The 17,769-nt window shown below is 43.7% G+C and overlaps 1 protein-coding gene across 3 annotated transcripts in view; it reads right to left on the bottom strand.

Moving 5' to 3' along the window:
- The window catches only part of zgc:101566 (Transmembrane protein 263-B-like), a 180,032-nt gene extending 175,253 nt beyond the window's left edge, over nucleotides 1–4,779 (bottom strand). Inside the window, exon 1 of one of the 3 annotated variants that reach the window (XM_052029340.1) lies at nucleotides 4,590–4,779. Coding sequence is in view for 1 of the 3 variants with exons in the window: in XM_052029338.1 (XP_051885298.1) it covers nucleotides 4,073–4,078 (6 nt within the window). In the remaining 2 variants the exon portion in view is untranslated. Of the gene's footprint in view, nucleotides 1–4,072; nucleotides 4,174–4,589 lie in introns of those variants that run through there. The other 2 variants (XM_052029338.1, XM_052029339.1) reach the window with 2 other exon arrangements.
- Nucleotides 4,780–17,769: the final 12,990 nt, after the last annotated feature.

Below are 17,769 nucleotides of genomic sequence, written 5' to 3' on the forward strand. Positions count from 1 at the left end.
GTAACGTCCCTTTACAGGACTGGATTTAGAGGGTATTAAGGAGAGGCTGGACAAACTAGGATTGTTTTCTCTGGAGTGACAGAGACTGAGGGGAGACCTGATAGAAATTTATAAAATTATGAGAGGCAGAGATACGGTAGGCAGTCAGAACCCTTTCTCCCAGGGTTGAAATGTCAAATACTAAAGGGCACAGATTTACTGTGAAAGGGTAAAGTTTAAAAGATGTGTGGTGCAAGTTTTCTTTTCCACAGAGAGTGGCTGGTGCCTGGAACCCACTGCCAGGGGGAGTGGTGGAAGCGGATACAATAGCCACATTTAAGAGGCTCTTGGATGGGCACATGAATATGCAGAGAATGGAAGGATGTGGATAACATGCAGGCAAAAGGGATTAGTTTAACTTGGCATCGTGTTCGGCACAGACATCATGGGCTGAAGGGCCCATTGTTATGCTGTACTGTTGTGTTCTATTTTTTAGTTAAAATCTGAAAGCAGCTAAATGGTATTTCACTCTGAAGTTGGAAAGTTATATTATAAAACTTTTTTTTACATTTATCTAACTATCTAAGAAAGCTTGAATTCTGAACCTCAATCCAAGGCTTAATAGAGCTTCGAGGCTTTCTCCTGCAGGGTAGGACAACACATGGGTATAATCCTTTCCTACAAGGTGAATTATCATTGAATTACCCTGGCTTATTATTACATACCAATGAAATGTTTTCTGCAACAAAGGCCTTCTTAAAGTTAGGGCATTGTATTGCAGTAATTGTAAGTGTTCTTAAACCATGATACTCACAAAGCACAAATTAATTTGATTTAGGTTTGACATACAATTCCACAGAATTCAATTATGCCTCTTAAAATCTTCAGCCTATTACAGCATTTTAGAATATTAACCATTCTGAGACACAAGCTAACAGATAAATAAAAGCAAAGTCCTTTCATATATCTCATCTTACATTTCAGTGGTATCAGGATATTTGGCGATAATCATGAATTCCGCGCATTACTCCCACTCAGTTTCTCCCTCCACAGACACGTGCTGACCTGCTGCATATCCATCATTGCCTATTTTTGTTTTGCCTTTGCAGGATTTTACTTTTGTCAAGTAGTATTGGGTGTCTGCAACATTCCACCACTTGGCTCTAGCAGAAGTAGTGCTTTTAGATTTCTAGAAACTGCTCAATGTGGTGGCACATAAAAAGTAAAAAAAAACAGCATATGGGGATTAGGGAGTTATATATTGGCATGGGTAGAGAAGTAGCTAACAAACAGAAAACAGTCTGGAAAAATAGGTCATTTTTCAGATTGACAATCACTAACACATGGGGTGCCACAGGGATCAATCCTAGGGTCTCATCTATTTATACTCTATACTGTTGATTTGGATGAAAGGGCCAAATATACTAGAGCCAAATTTGCTGATGACACAAAGAGTGGTAGGTGAGCAAGTTGTGAGAACACAGAGAGCATACAAGAGAGATGCAAATAGGTTAAGTGAGTGGGAAAGAAATTTGCAGATTATGCATAACTTGGGAAAAAATAAGATATATATTAACAACTTGGATCTGAACGTAGGAGGTATGATTAGTAAGTTAATGGATAATATGAAAGTTGGTGGAGTTGTAAATAGCAAGGAAGGTTGTCTAAGTGTTCATTTCTGGTTGCCTCATTTTTGGAAGGACGTGGAAGCTTTAGAAAGGGCGCACAGGAGATTTACCAGGATGCTGCCTGGATTGGAGAGTATGTCTTATGAGGACAGGCTGAGTGAGCTAGGGCTTTTCTCTTTGGAGAGGAGGAGGATGAGAGGTGACTTGATAGAGGTGTACAAGATGATAAGAGGCATAGATCGCGTGGACAGTCAGAGACTTTTCCCCAGGGTGACAATGGCTAACACGACGGGACATAATTTTAAGGTGATTGGAGAAAGGCATAAGAGGGATGTCAGGGGTAAGTTTTTTTTTAAAAATCACAGAGTGGTGGGTCCATGGAACACACTGCCAGCAGAGGTTGTGGGGGCAAATACATTAGGGACATCTAACAGACTCTTAGATAGACAATTGAATGATAGAGAAATGGGGGGGCGATGTGGGAGGGAAGGGTTAGATAGATCTTAGAGCAGGATAAAATGTCGGCACAACATTGTGGGCCGAAGGGCCTGTACTGTGCTGTAATGTTCTATTATCCACTTCAAAATAATGAAATAGCAAATTAATATTCAACGAATTGGAACCACAAAATATTGCAGCCTAAGGAGATTTGAAGGTCCTAATACATGAAACACAAAAGGTTAGCAATACAGGTACAGCTAGTAATTGGGAAGGCTAATGAAATCTATTGCAAGGTATGTGGAGTATAAAAATGGGAAGGTTTCAATACAACTTTACAGGGTGTTGGTGAGACTACACCAGGAGTACTGCACATAGTTTTGATCTCCTTATTTAAGGAAGGAGGATGCTTCCATTAGAAGCATTACAGCTAAGATTCACTTGATTAATTTCTGGGATGAAGGGGTTGATGTAGGAGGAAAGGTTGAGGTGGCTGGCTTGTACCCACAGGAGAATAAGATATAATCTTATTGAAGCATCCAAGATCCAGGGTGGATTCTGAGAGGATGTTTGTCAAAGTATGAGTTTCTGGAACTAAGAAGCACAGTTTCAAGGGAGCATCCATTTAAGACAGATGAGTAAGAACTTCTCTTAGATGGTTGTGAATCTTTGGAATTCTCGGCACCTGAGAGCTGTGGAGACAGAGTCATTGAATACATTCAAGGCTGAAATTGACAAGGCATTTCAACTACACAGGAGCCATGGGGATAGAGCAGGAAGATTGTATCGATACTAAGAATGGATCAACCATGATCTCACTGAATGGCAGAATAGGATTGAGAGACTGACTGACCTCCTCCTGTTTCTGCTTCACAGTCTAACTTTGCTTCTTAAAGAACTGGAAGTTGTTTTACTTCAACAGATTTACCATCTTCATTTTAACAACACTGGCAAGCTTAAAGTCCCAGGAAAACAGACCTATTCAAAGCAAAGAAAGACGCTACTCGAGGAACTCTGTGGTCGGGTAGCATCAATATAGGGAAATGGACAGTCAACATCTCATGTCAATACCCTTCATCTGGACTGAAAGAGTAGAGGGGAGACAGCCAGTACAAAGAGGTGAGGGGGCAAGAGGTGAGACCCATTCAAAATTGCTTTCGAGTTGGTTCATTCCAACATTTGACCTGGCCCAGATAACAAGCGGGAAATTCAGTTCTATCCGAGTTAAAGGTTTCTCATTGCATAAAAAAGGTTTCACATTTCCTTCCAGAACAACCTCAACCTGATGCAGGGTTTCCACCTGAAAGGTCAACAATTCCTCCACACCCCGCAGCTGCTGTTCGACTGGGTGAGTCCCACCGGCAGAATTGTCTGTTGCTCCAGAGTCCGCCGCCTCTTCTGTCTCCAACTTATGGACCACCATCCAATCGTGGGGAACAGAGGGGGCCAGGTGCGCACAGCAAGATCCCACAAATATCAATGTGATAACGGTGAGATGACCTGTTTCAGCGATAGATGAATATTTAGCCTCAGGACAGCCAGGAGATCGCCCCCCTGCTCTAGGGAGCTGTCCAGGGACCTGAGGGGGAGGGCGGCACTCCCTCAGTACCGCACTGCGGGGGGATCCCAGCTCCAGCCGCCTTCAGGCCACTTTCGCCGGCAATTTTAACGGGGAGGACGATGGATGGTGTGGATTTAGGACCGGAATCTGCACCGTTTGCTGAGGTTTAACCAACGCCACAACGTTGTGGCCAAAAACCCCGGGAGCAATTGGAGGGAAGGTTCCAGCAACTTCGCCGGCGGCCGGGCGGCCACAGCGCCCGATTTTAGCCCGGGTGCAGGCGGTGCCTGCGGCTGGCGTCGGGCCCGGAGCCCCGACCCCCAGCCCGGGCCCAGGGGTCACGGAGCGGGTGGGCAGGGGGGGAATGGGGGGGGGGGGTGGGCTGTCCGAAGGCAGTCGGCAGGCTCCAAGGCCGATGGGTTCACCCCTACCTCCCCGTCCCGTCCCGTCCCGCCCAGCCCCTCACCTTCATGGTGGTCGCGCCGAACCCCCTCCGCCCGCGGCCCCCGCCCGCTGCGCTCCGTCACCGCCGCCGCCGCCGCACCGACCGCCAGTGACATGCGACGCGAGCGGCGTCCGTAGGAACTGACGCCGCGCGTGCCCGAGCGCGCGCTCCCACACGCGGTCTCGCGCCGCGCGCCGCCCCGGCGCCGGGGCACGGGCACCACCACCCGCCCAGGTCTCGTGCCCGCGCTTCACCCCATCCCCCATCTCGCCCGGTCTCGTGCCCGCGCTCCACTCCCCCGTATCTCCTCCGGTATCGTGCCCGCGCTCCACTCCCCCGTATCTCCTCCGGTATCGTGCCCGCGCTTTACCCCCCCATCTCCTCCAGTCTCGTGCCCGCGCTTCACTCCCCCCTCCTCCAGTCTCGTGCCCGCGCTTCACCACCTCCCCCACCCCCCCCCATATCTTCTCCAGTCTCATGCCTGCGCGGTCTGATCGTGCTCGCGCTCCGTTTCACCGTCCGGATCCCGTGCACGTACCTCCACCGGTGAGTGTGCGCGCGCTCGCCCCCTCCAAACTCGTGCACGCGCCCGGTCTTCCTGCGGTTTGCGCGCGCGAGCTCCGCTTTCCCCCTGCCGACCGCGTGCACGCGCGCCGCTCTTCCTCAGGTTGCGTGCACGTGCTCTGATTTCCCCCCCAATCTCGTGCACGAGTCCTAATCTTCCTGCAGTTGCGTGCACGTGCTCTGATTGCACCCCTCCTCAATCCCCAATCTCATGCACGCTCTCCAAATCCTTGCACCCATTCCAACCCCCTCCTCTTTTGTTCACACTCTCCAGTCACCCTCCAACCAACTACATGTTCCAACTCCCCACCCCTGCAGTCTCCTACACACCCTCATGCCCCAATCTGCTCTTCTCTCTGGTTAGCATGCTTCAATCCTTCCTCTCATCCATTCCATACCCAGGATTTTCAATTCCCATCACTAAAAACAATATCACCACCATCACATGCATGCACTCAACATACTGGCCATTCTATTCCTCATTTTCTTCAGCATCCCTTGTTCTATATATCTGCACACTTTAACCCCCTCCAGCTCCTAAACTCTAAATCCCAACCTGGCCTCTAAATCACAGTAAATGTGCCACAGGTGCCCTCTAATCACATGCGTTTATACCAACCCCTGCACTCTGTCTCCTCCACAACCCCCTCCCCAGCAGCACTCTCTTTAGCCTTCACCTTTAGTGTAAGTAGCAGCAGGATCGCACTCCCTCATTTTAAAGCAAAAGGTACGGATCACAGCTTGGTATGGCAACTGCTCTGCCCATGAACGCAATAAATTGCAGAGAGTTGTGAATGCAGCCCAGTCTATCATAAAAACTATTCTCCCTTCCATTGAATCTGTCTGCACTTCCCACTGCCTTGGGGAGACAGCCAGCATAATCAAGGACTCCTCCCTCCTATCAGGCAGAAGATACAAAAGCCTGAGAACAAATACCACCAGGCTCAAGGACGTATTCTATCCCGCTGTTATAAGACTCTTGAACGGACCTCTTCTATGATAAAGATGAACTCTTGATTTCTTAATCTATTGCATTTTGGCCCTTGTACTTTATTTGTCTACCTGCACTGCACTTTCTCTGTAACTGTAACACAATTTTCTGCATTCTGTTTTGTTTTCCTTTCGTTCTACCTTGATGAACTTATATCTGGCATGATCTGTCTGGATGGCATGCAACATTTTTCACTTTATCTCGGTACATGTGACAATAATAAACCAATTACCAATGCTCCTTGCAAACCATCCATTGTCTGCCACCAGCTTGAAATTAAAAGCAATGCAGTTGTTTCAACAAAACAGACTAAGGTGATCTGTCATCTGCACACAAATGAACCACGCTCAGTGAGAATGGAGCTGACAGGAAGAAGCTTCCACTTCAGCCCAAGTGAAGTTCTGAAGCAGCAGGAAAAGGTTTTGCAATATTGATAATGAGTTAGTAATTTTAAAAACAGTTACTAAAGCACAGAGGTCTAATTGTAACCACAAACCTCAAGCCTTTATCTTTAATGATCAACCACAGTGCCCATTAACAGAAGAGTTTTGGTTACATTACATTACAGTTATAACTATTTTATTTCTAACTTTAGTGTCTTCATTATGTCAGCCTTAGCTCAATTGGCAACACTTTTGCTTCTGGGATTGTGTCCTAAACAAAGTCTTGATCTAGCCTGGGCCCAGACATATTTCTATGTTTATTCTTTCACCAAATGAGAACATTACTTGCAAAATTGGCATTTATTGTCCATCCCTAATTACTAAGCGGCTTGGTAAGCCATTTCTGAAGGCATTTGATGGGTCTGGAGTTACATATAGGCCAGACTTGGTAAGGATGCCAGATTTCCCTCCTTTAAAGGATTTTTACAGCAATCCAGTAGTATCATTGTAACTATCACTGTCTTTTTATCGTAGATATATTTAGTTACTTGAATTTAAATTCCCCAGTTATTTTGATGGAATTCAAGCTCATGTCTCTGGTTTAATGGTCCAAAGTTCTTAATTCCAGTCCGGTAATGTAACCAATATGATAAATGACGAGAGTTATTGACTTTTGGATATTAAACATTGGCTTGATTTCTCATCCTGACTTTTCTGCTGCCTGATGGAAGGAAATTCACCTCAAAGGTCCTCCCTAATCGTCGTCTTCTGCTGGCCAAAGAACTCCCCCAGAGCAGTATAATGGCTATCTTGCCTCTCTACTCTCAACCCGGATGCAGGGTTTCAACAGAAGCAGCTCGACCCACTGAGTTCCTCCAGCAGATTGTTTCACAAGATCACAAGACAAGGGAGCAGAAGTAGGCCATTCGGCCCATCGAATCTGCTCCAAGGAAAAGGGAAAAAAGAAAAACAAATGAGAAATTGTGGGGGGGGCAGGTGAAAAAAAAACTATTCTAACCCCAATTTCCGGCCTTATCCCCATATCCCTTGATACCCCAACTATTTAGATATCTATCTATCTCTTCCTTAAACGCCTCCAATGTTTGTGGCTCCAGCTTCCAGCATCTGCAGTCTCTTGTGTCTCTACTTCTCGGCCTTCCTCGCTGCAAAACTGTATTCACCTCCAACAAACTTCTCATGGGAGTGAGTTAATCTGCAAGATGAACAAGAAATGGTTCAAGTTTCTTCATCTCTGTGCCAGAAACAAAATCACACCAACCTTAGTCACTAAATTAAATAAGCAATTGACACTCATGTTTGTGCACTCTTGGAGACAAGGCTCCACGTCATTTTAACTCTTTCTCTGAAGCATACGAGATGATGGGACTTATACAAGACATTTGGAAGGCAAAAGTCTTCCAACAACCTACACCTACTGTACAACACTATCCCCAACAAATAAGATCCACATCGAAGACCTGGAATTGTAAATCAGCTTCCCTATTTCAGGATCTACAGGACCTTTGATGAATTAATGAAAAATATATCCACAAAGACCACACCCTCATACCCAACATTCAGTTCATGGCCTACCAAGCAGCGATCTCCACTCTCTCATATGCCTCAGAGAAACGGACAACCTACAGTAGGCACCTCATTGAGGAGAAGTACTATCAGTATTGTCTCTGCAAAATCTCCAAGTCCACTGACATTATCCCAGGCTAACATCCCTGGCATCAACCCTCAAATCACCAGCTCCCGTTGATGGGCCACACCATTCTCCACGCCCAATAGCAGAGTCATGAAGCAAGCACGCCACTCTGAGCTCTGACACAGCAACAGATTTCCAGGTGATGAAAGAATATGTTCCAGAGATATTCTCAAAGCTTCCTTGAAACATATAAATCTTTACTGAATCATAGGACTCCCTGTCCCATGACTAATCAAAAAAGGAGTATCAGGAAGGCTTAAAGCAGCTCAGCTCTCTTTGGAGTCAAAGTCGAGTTTATCGTCATATGCACAAGTACATGTATGCACAGTTGCAATGAAAAACTTACTTGCAGCAGCTTCACAGGTACATTGTATCATATAAGCAGCATTCACAAGAAAAACATTAATTAAACATAAATTATACATAATTTTTACAAGAAAGAACACAAATAGAACAAAAAAAATTGATGTCCATTTTGGTGCAAGGTGGTCACAGAGGCAATGAGGAAACAATGAAAGGAACACACAATGTCCCAAACAATCCACTCCATCAAACACCCGCCTGCACCACCAGTGGCAAAATCCCACATGGAACCGTTCAGTGACTCTAGAATAGGAGTTGAAGCAACTCATTCCCAACCCCGAAGAAGAAATCCTGTTTGTCTTCTCAAGCCTACAAGGAAATAGCCCATATCATGCTTGAAAGAAGTGCCGGAAGCTTCTGCAATATCCTCAATATGAAATTGGAAATAAAAACAAAATGCTGGAAATATTCAGCAGTAAAAGAAATAAAAATGGATCTCAAGCAGATGGAAATGAAAATAAAATCATAAACAGCAGCCATTATTCAAAAAAACTGAGGAAACTGAAATTGTTTTATTCAGCGTTGAGTCCAGAAGACCACAATATTCTGAATGAAAAAATGAGCTCCTGTACTCTGAGCTTACCTTGTGCTTCACTGGAATGGGGTAAGAGCTGGACAGAGAGTTAAAATGGCAAAAAAAAAGTTGATTTGGAAACAGATTTATAGACTAAACTTTCAGCAAGGACACCTTCATTTGATCTATCCAACGTCAAAGAGATAATCCCAGTTCATGACCACTGATCCATTTTCTTGTCCGGTGCTGTTTATAAGATTTCATGCAATTTCTACTTAGACCCCTTCTGAACCCATGTTTTGCTTTATGACATGTCCCACTGCCATCGCCATTTTGCCTTGTCCAATTACCCTTTTTGTTACTTAATCTTTTTGCCTTTTGCTCTGACAGACCTTCCACTTCTGTTCTTTTCTGCTCCCCATCCCTTTCTCTGCCCTCTGTATTTTCTTAAGAACGATTCATATCAAAGATTCTGATGAAAGGCTTTTCACTGAAACCTTACCATCCCTTTCTCCAGCAATGTTATGTGATCTGCTGAGTTCTGGCCATTGCTGTTCTTCCAGTGTAACTTAATTGGCTGCCAGGTTTTCTCATATATCACAACACATCAGAGACTAGGGTGGATGTCCTGTGGCTATGAATGGCATTGTCAAAATCCAATCTTGTTCTTTATTTATTTACTCTACATTGAAAACCAGCTTACTGGAGTACCGTCTGACATTACCATGACACCAAATCGATCTAGTGATCAACACCGTCCATTCTTAAATGATAGTTCATTGAACAATATACGTATTAACCATTTGGCATTGGGTAGCAAAGCATGTAATTGTTCTTTTTTGGGTTTGTCCTCCCTTTTGCTATAGCAGTACTTTGTTCCTTCAGCTATCGTTACACCCAATCTGCCATCTGTGCAGGTCTCTGCCTTGTGACCTTCTCACCTGACTTGTTTTTCCTTCCTGGTTGTTTGCTGAGACTAATATCATCAATTATCTCTTTGTCTCTTAATTAACACGAATGGCCTGATTCTCATGGGCAAAACCACGGTGTCATGCTGCTGTGAATCTGCTGTTAGTTGATCTTTTCCATCTGCACACTTTCAGACACCGAGCTGCAAGTCACTGTCAACTCCTTCACTGAAGCCCACAAGCGAACGGGCTGTGTGTCCAACACCTGCAAAACACAGGTCCTCTACCAACCTGTCCCTGATGTACAATCACCCTCCGACAATAAAGGTTCACTACGAGACTTTGGAAATCATCAGAAGTTGGGAGCCAGCTCTTGGAGAAGGCAGATGTCGATGGAATTCACCTTTGCCTTCAGTGCACCAGCTCAGCCTTTAGCCATCTGATGCTCAAATAGAACATAGAACAATACAGCACAATACAAGCCCTTCGGCCCACAATGTTGTGCCGATTTTTAAACCTCGCCTAAGACTATCTAACCCCTTCCTCCCACATATCCCTCTATTTTAAATTCCTCCATATGCTTATCTAGTAATCTCTTGAATGTGACCAATGTACCTGCCTCCACCGCCGCCCCAGGCAGCGCATTCCATGCTCCATCCACTCTCTGGGTAAAAAACCTCCCTCTGATATCTCCCTTGAACTTCCCACCCATTACTTTAAAGCTATGCCCTCTTGTATTGAGCATTGGTGCCCTGGGAAAGAGGCGCAGGCTGTCCACTCTGTCTATTCTTCTCAATATTTTGTACACCTCAATCATGTCTCCCCTCAACCTCCTTCTCTCCAAAGAGTAAAGCCCTAGCTCCCTTAGTCTCTCCTCATAATACATGCTCTCTAAACCAGGCAGCATCCTGGTAAATCTCCTCTGCACCCTTTCCAACGCTTCCATATCCTTCCTATAATGAGGCGACCAGAACTGGACACAGTACTCCAAGTGTGGTCTAACCAGAGTTTTATAGAGCTGCATCATTACCTCGCAGCTCTTAAACTCAATCCCTCGACTTACAAAAGCTAACATCCCATAAGCTTTCTTAACTACCCATCCACCTGTGAGGCAACTGTCAGGGATCTGTGGATATGGACCCCCAGATCCCTCTGCTCCTCCACACTACTCAGAACCCTGCCATTAACTTTGTACTCTGCCTTGGACTTTGTCCTTCCAAAGTGTACCACCTCACACTTCTCCAGATTGAACTACTCAAACTTGGCACATAACTCTTGGCCATTTGAGCAACAGGGAACCCTGCCCTCCTATATGCTTCTAGAACTGCAGATATTTTAAGGAACTGGAAAGATACCATGAACATTATCTCCAACAAACCTTCCAAATGCATTGGCAGGGTAAGTGAACCTATGACAATGGCCACTGCCCGGCCAACATCCTCAATACTAAGACCTTATTCCATTAGGTTGGTTTCACTGGGCAGGCTAGGTTGTTTGCATGCCCACTCACCAACATTTATTGATGCACCATAGAAAGCATCCTATCTGGATGCATCATGGCTTGGTACAGCAATCTCTCTGCCCAGGACCGCAAGAAACTGCGGAGAGTCGTGGACACAGCCCAGCACGTCACGGAAACCAGCCTCCCCTCCTTGGACTCTGTCTTTACCTCTCGCTGCCTTGGTGAAGCAGCCAGCATAATCAAAGACCCTTCCCACCCAGGTCATTCTCTCTTCTCTCCTCTTCCATCAGGTAGAAGATACAGGAGCCTGAGGGCACGTACCACCAGGCTTAAGGACAGCTTCTACCCCACTGTGATAAGACTATTGAACAGTTCCCTTATACGACTCTGACCTCACAATCTACCTTGTTGTGACCTTGCACCTTATTGTCTACCTGCACTGCACTTTCTCTGTAGCTGTGACACTTTACTCTGTACTGTTATTGTTTTTACCTGTACTACCTCAATGCACTCTGTACTAACCCAATGTAACTGCACTGTGTAATGAATTGACCTGTATGAACGGTATGCAAGGCAAGTTTTTCACTGTGCCTTGGTACAAGTGACAATAATAAACCAATACCAATACCAATACAAGTCTCTGGAAACAGATGTTCTATTGTGAGCTCTGATTACCAGATGGACAAAGGGAAAGATTCAGGAATGTGCTCAAACTTCCCTGGAAAAACATGCAGCATCCCTACTTACTATTCTGTTCCCTTGACTGCTCAAAATGGAGAAGGACCACTGAGGATGACAATGAAAATCTCAAGTCCCTGCATCACGGGCACAAGGGAGCCCAAGCCAAGCAAGTAATAGAAGAAGCACACAACCTGCACATCCTTTCGGGCACCTCCTTCCCCAACTCTAAAATGGGATGCCAAATGAGTCATCCTTGATCGCAAGGGACTGCCTGGGAAGAAGAAAACGTAGTAATTTGGTCTGTAGCTTCCCATCACTACCATCTGCACACTATAAATCTTAGTTACAAAACAACTTTTCAGCTCTCTAGGAAACTGTGCTGACATCCAAAAGAAATTTCATAAGTGCTCAGAGTGATTTCACTCATGTACATTTCATGGTTTGCAAAGAACATAGAACAGCACAGGAACAGGCCCTTCAGCCCACCATGTTGTGCTAAACTAATTAAACTAGTAATTAAATGCCTAACTAAACTAATCCCTTCTGCCCACACATGGTCCATATCCCTCCATTCTCTGCACAGCCTCTTAAACACCTCTATTGTATTTGCCTACACTACCACCACTGGCAGCACATTCCAGGCACCCACCACTCTCTGTGTAAAAAAATTTGCCCCACACATCTCCTTTGAACTTTCCCCCTCTCACCTTAAATGCATGCCCTCTGGTATTAGATATTTTGACCCTGCAAGAAAGATACCGGCTGACTACTCTATCTATGCCTCTCAAAATCTTATGAACTTCTATAAGGTCTGTCCTCAGCCTCTGCCATTCCAGAGAAAACAACTCAAATTTGTCCACCCTCTCCTTATAGCAATCCAGGCAGCATCCTGGTAAACCTCTTCTGCACCCTTTCCAAAGCCTCCACATCCTTCCTAAATTGGTAAATTGGTTTATTATTGTCACATGTACCGAGGTACAGGGAAAAACTTTGTTTTGCATGCCATCCATACAGATCATTTAATTTCAACAGTGCATTGAAGTCGTAATGAGGCAGTAATGCTGCATGAAGGTGACTGCAATTTGTACAATCAAAGCATCTGCAAATGCTCAGAACATTGAACAGCAGAGCACAGGAACAGGCTCTTAGGCTCACGATATCTCAGCTGAACATGATGCCAAATTAAACTCCCTTCTGCCTGCATTTCATCCATATCCTTCCATTCCCTGCATATTCATGTACCAATCTAAAAGCCTCTTAAACACCTCCTAAAAGCTAGTAGAGTCAAGCATCAGCCAGATATGACAGGTCCAGAGCCAGGATTTTGAGGAAACTTTAATTACATTTATTTAAAAATATTAATAAAACAAATAAAACCCAATATAGCTTTACAGTTACATTTGATTGCATTATAGTAGACGTAACATTGTGCTATCTTTATATTGCATGATTTATTCTATACATTTAACTATTCAGTTACTGACAAATAAAAAAGATGAGCTTTTCTTTACAATCGGTTTCCTACTTTCTTCCACCAATTCACTTCTTTTAAATGGTTACTTTTCCTGCCTGATGATTCAAGATTGTTTTTCCTCTAAAATCTCACTAGTTTCTCATTCAAAGTTTGTTGTCACTTGCCTCATTTTTCATTTTCATGTTCCCTGTGCCCTCTTTACTGACAATAAATCAAGGGAGACACAAGAGATGGCAGATGTTGGAACAAAAAGAAAACTGCTGGAGGAATCCTGGAGAAAGTCCTGATGCAGGGTCTCAACCTGAAATGTCAACAGTTCCTTCACCCCCACAACTTCCTCCAGCAGTTTGTCTTTTTGCTAAATAAGTCAATGGTATGTGATAGCAAAGTGAGACATTAAATGAAATAAGTTCCACAGAATATAAAATATGTAGAGATGAGACTTTCAAAATCTGGTAGATTTATAAATACACATGAATCTAGCCATTCTCCCATGGCATTTCAGATAGTTCAGATTTTGTGCAGTTTTCAAGTTCAGCCTTCAGTTAAAGAGTTTGCAGATGACACAAATTTAGAAGTTGTTGTTGATAGTGAAGAAGGTTATCACAGATTACAGGGGTATCTTGATCAGTTAGGGAAGTGAGCCAAGGATTGGCAAATGGATTTCAATACAGATAAGTGTGAGGTGATGCGTTTTGGAAAGTGAAACCAGTGTAGGACTTATACTGTGAATGGTAGGGCACTAGGGAGTGTAGTGGAACAGAGGGACCCAGGAGTACAAGTTCATAGTTCATTAAAAGTGGCGTCACAGATAGACAGGGTGGTGAAAAAGGTGCTTAGCATGCTGGCCCTCATCAGTCAGGGCACTGAGACAAGGAGTTGTGACATTATGTTGCAGTTGTATAAGTCTCCGGTGAGGCCGTACTTGGAGTACTATGTACAGTTTTGGTCATCCTGTTAAAGGAAAGATGTGGTTAAATTGGAAAGAGAGCAGAAAAGATTTACGAGGATGTTGCCAGGACTAGAGGATCTGAGTTATAGGGAGAGGTTGGCCAGGCTGGGTCTTTATTCCTTGGAATGTAGGAGAATGAGGGGCAACCTTATTGAAGTGTTTAAATTATGAGAGGCATGGATAAGGTGGATGGTAACCGTCCTTTCCCCAGGGTAGGGGAGTCCAAAACTAGGGCGCATAGGTTTATGGTGAGAGGGGAAAAATTTAATAAGGACCTGAAGGGCAACTTTTGCACGCAGCGGGTGGTGAGTATATGGAACGAGCTGCCAGAGGAAGTGGTTAAGGCAGGTACAATAAGTGTCATTTAAGAAGCACTTGGATAGGTACATGGAGGGGTGGGGCTTAGAAGGATATGGGCCGAATGCAGGAAATTCGGACTAGGTGGGTGTGCACCGTGGTCGGCATGGACTGGTTGGGCCAAAGGACCTGTGTCCGTGCTGTATTGCTCTATGATTCTATGTTATAAATTCTATGTCCACATTGGTAATGGAAAACAGCCTGTGTAATCTCATTCCATAATTAACTCTGCCACTATTGGTGGTGATACAGTTTCTCTAATAAGGGGAGGACATAATTATAGGGTAGCAAGTTTACATTAATGGTTTCCATTATAAATGTGGGTTTTGGAAATTTTAATGGAGCTTGACATGAAATGTGCATAAAACCTTTGATAATATGGTAGACATAGAGGAAGTTTTTTTAACAATTGTGTCTTTTAACTGTTGTAATTACCAAAAGTTAAATTAGTATTTTTGCCCTCATGGAAATGAATGGTTCAGCACTCAAGCTCATTCAGTGCAGGGATATGGAAACATTGTGGTTATGTTACTGGATTAGAACCAGGTCTATTGATTCAGAGACATGAATTAAAACCCCAACATGGCAGCTGGTCAACTTAAACTCAAATAATGAAATAAATCCATAAATTAATATCTTTTCTCAGTTATGGTGAACAAGAAAGTTACAGGCATGTTGCAAAACCCATCTAGTTCTGTCATGTCTTTCAGGAAAGGACATCTTACCTGGTCTGGCCAAATGTTACTCTTGACCCACTGATGTGATTGAACCCTTTCTGAAGCTTTCAGTTTACTTGTATCTTGCTCCTTTTAACAACTCAACAACAATATTTTATGTAACTCTTATATCTGGAAGGAGTAATATCTCCCTTCTCTATCCTGGAAATATTATCTCTCCTCACTTAAGTTTCATTTCTCCTCTCTTGCATGATACACTACACAATTATACAATCAGAAAAGAATATTTTTGCCTTGAAGACACAAATCAACACTTGACTGCATTACAGAGTCAGAAGGGTCAAAACATGCTAGCAGATTATAGATACACTTCAGCAATAAACCTAATAAGCTTCCATTGCAGTCCATGGAAGGAGAAAGGGTTTTAAATTGTACACTTTTTGTCTATTGAAATGCTTCATTTATTAAATGCTGGAAACAACAACATTATATTTCACATGAACTGACAGTAGTCCACGGAGGCCTTTTGGGACAGAAAACACACAGTGCCTTTTTGGCTCCACATCAAGTTATGATTTGAAAAGAAACTTTGGTTCATTGGTGGCTGCAGCAAACACTGCAAAACTCCAGTGCTACCCAGTTCTGGAAGGAATTCTTAAACTGATGTTAGGATCTTCAGTAACATTAGTACATAACATTGGAGTCATAAAGTCGTAAAGCATGGAAACAGTCCATACCAACCATTAAGCAGCAATTTACACCAGTCCTACAGTGATCCCATTTTTACTTCATTTTCTCCATATTCCCATCAACACCCCCAGTCTCTACTACTCACCAACATACCAGGGGTAATTTACAGTGGCCAATTAATCAGCCAAACTCCATATCTTTGGGATGTGGAAGAGACAAGAGCACATGGAGTAAACCGACTAGGCCTCAAGGAGAACATGCAAATTCCACATAGATGGCACCAGAGGTCACGACTGAACTTAGGTCACCGGTACTGTGAGGGAGCAGTTCTACTGACGGTGCAACTGTGCCACCCTTCTGAGAAGATTCTGAGGAAGGTTGACAAAGAGAGTCTGTTTCCTCTCTATGCAGAGTCTAGAACTAGGGGGCAGTTTCTCAGGACTGAGGGGGTTACAAGAGACTGCAAATGCTGGGACTTGGAGCAGAAAGCAAGCTGCTGAAGGAACTCAGTGGGTCAAGCAGTATCTATGGAAGCAAAGGGGTAGTCCACGTTTTGGGTCGGGACCCTGCAAGAGGACTTCTTCCAGAGTTCCTCCAGCTGCTTGTTTTTTGCATTTAGGACTGAAGTAAGGACAGGAGTGTCAATGTTTGGAAGTCTCTATCTTGGAGGGCTGTGGATGTTCAATCAATGAATATATTCAAAGCTGATACATTTAAAAGGCACTTGGAAAGTACTTGGATAGGAAGAGTGTCGAGGGATATGGCCTAATGTGGGCAAATGGGATTAGCGTAGATAGGCATCACAGTCGACGTGGACGAGATGAACCAGAAGGGTTTGTTTCTGCACTGTATATTTCTATAATTCTATGATGATTCTAAGATTGAAAGATTATTGAACATAACATTCGGGGAAGTGGACTTGAGGTGCATGACCAGCCACGTTCTTACTGAACGATGGATCAGGCTTGAAGTACCAAATGCTCTGCTTGTGTTTCCATTTCTGACAATCTGCTCTAATATGCAGGAAGCTGAATGACCATTTCAGGCAGCTGCTTATTGTCTGTGGCAAATGTTGTATTTGGTGTATTTCAGATAACTTTGTGGCTCAAGCCATAGCCTCACCAGAAAATCCCCCTTGACCCTGTTTTCCATTGAAAACTGATGCAATAAATGACAATTTCTCCTCCCTTACATCCACATATTGAATGAATTTGGAAGAAAAATACAAAATATTAAAACAAAACAGAGAATCTTCTCACAATAATCTATTATTTCAAAACTTACCTGAATTATATGAAAGGTAATGAAAAAAGTGATGAGGATATTTTATGGATTTAGAATAGTAATAAAACCATGCTGGAGATCTTCTTGTGCAGTCCCTCAGAGGGCAACTTGCTTCCACAGGTCTGTGGGCTTTGAGGTAGATAAAGAGCCCTGGGTATGATCTGCTGGCTGGTGGAGGTGGTGTGGTTAATTGGAATTGGAATTGTTTTACTATTGTCACATGAACTGAGGTACAGTGAAAAACTTGTCTTGCATACCATCCATACAGATCAATTCATTGCACAGTACACCGAGGTAGTACAAAGTAGAACAATAACAGAATGCAGAATAAAGTGTAACAGCTACAGAGAAAGTCCAGTGCAGGTGGCTGGCTTGTTTGGGAAAATGGCTGCCAAATAATCCTGTAGAGACCTGAGGTCCTCAGTGATTTCCTGGATGTTCCTTTTCTATTTTGGGCTCATGAAATAGTGAGGATATTACATCTTCTCAAGGAGGTTCTGAGAATATCCATTAGGATGTCTCTAGATGGCGCAGACTGCTGAATATATTAATGGTGTAGATGTTCAGTTCATTGAATGATAGCAAGAAGTTATTCACAGTTTGCATATTTAAAGGAGATAGACAGATATATCTATTTTTAATTCACTTTTTGCTTATGTAAAGAGCTCTCGACAATAATTTGATGGTGAGTTGAATGGAAGTGGAAA

Source organism: Pristis pectinata, chromosome 14 (genome assembly GCF_009764475.1).
Source record: "Pristis pectinata isolate sPriPec2 chromosome 14, sPriPec2.1.pri, whole genome shotgun sequence".
Lineage (NCBI taxonomy): Eukaryota > Metazoa > Chordata > Chondrichthyes > Rhinopristiformes > Pristidae > Pristis > Pristis pectinata.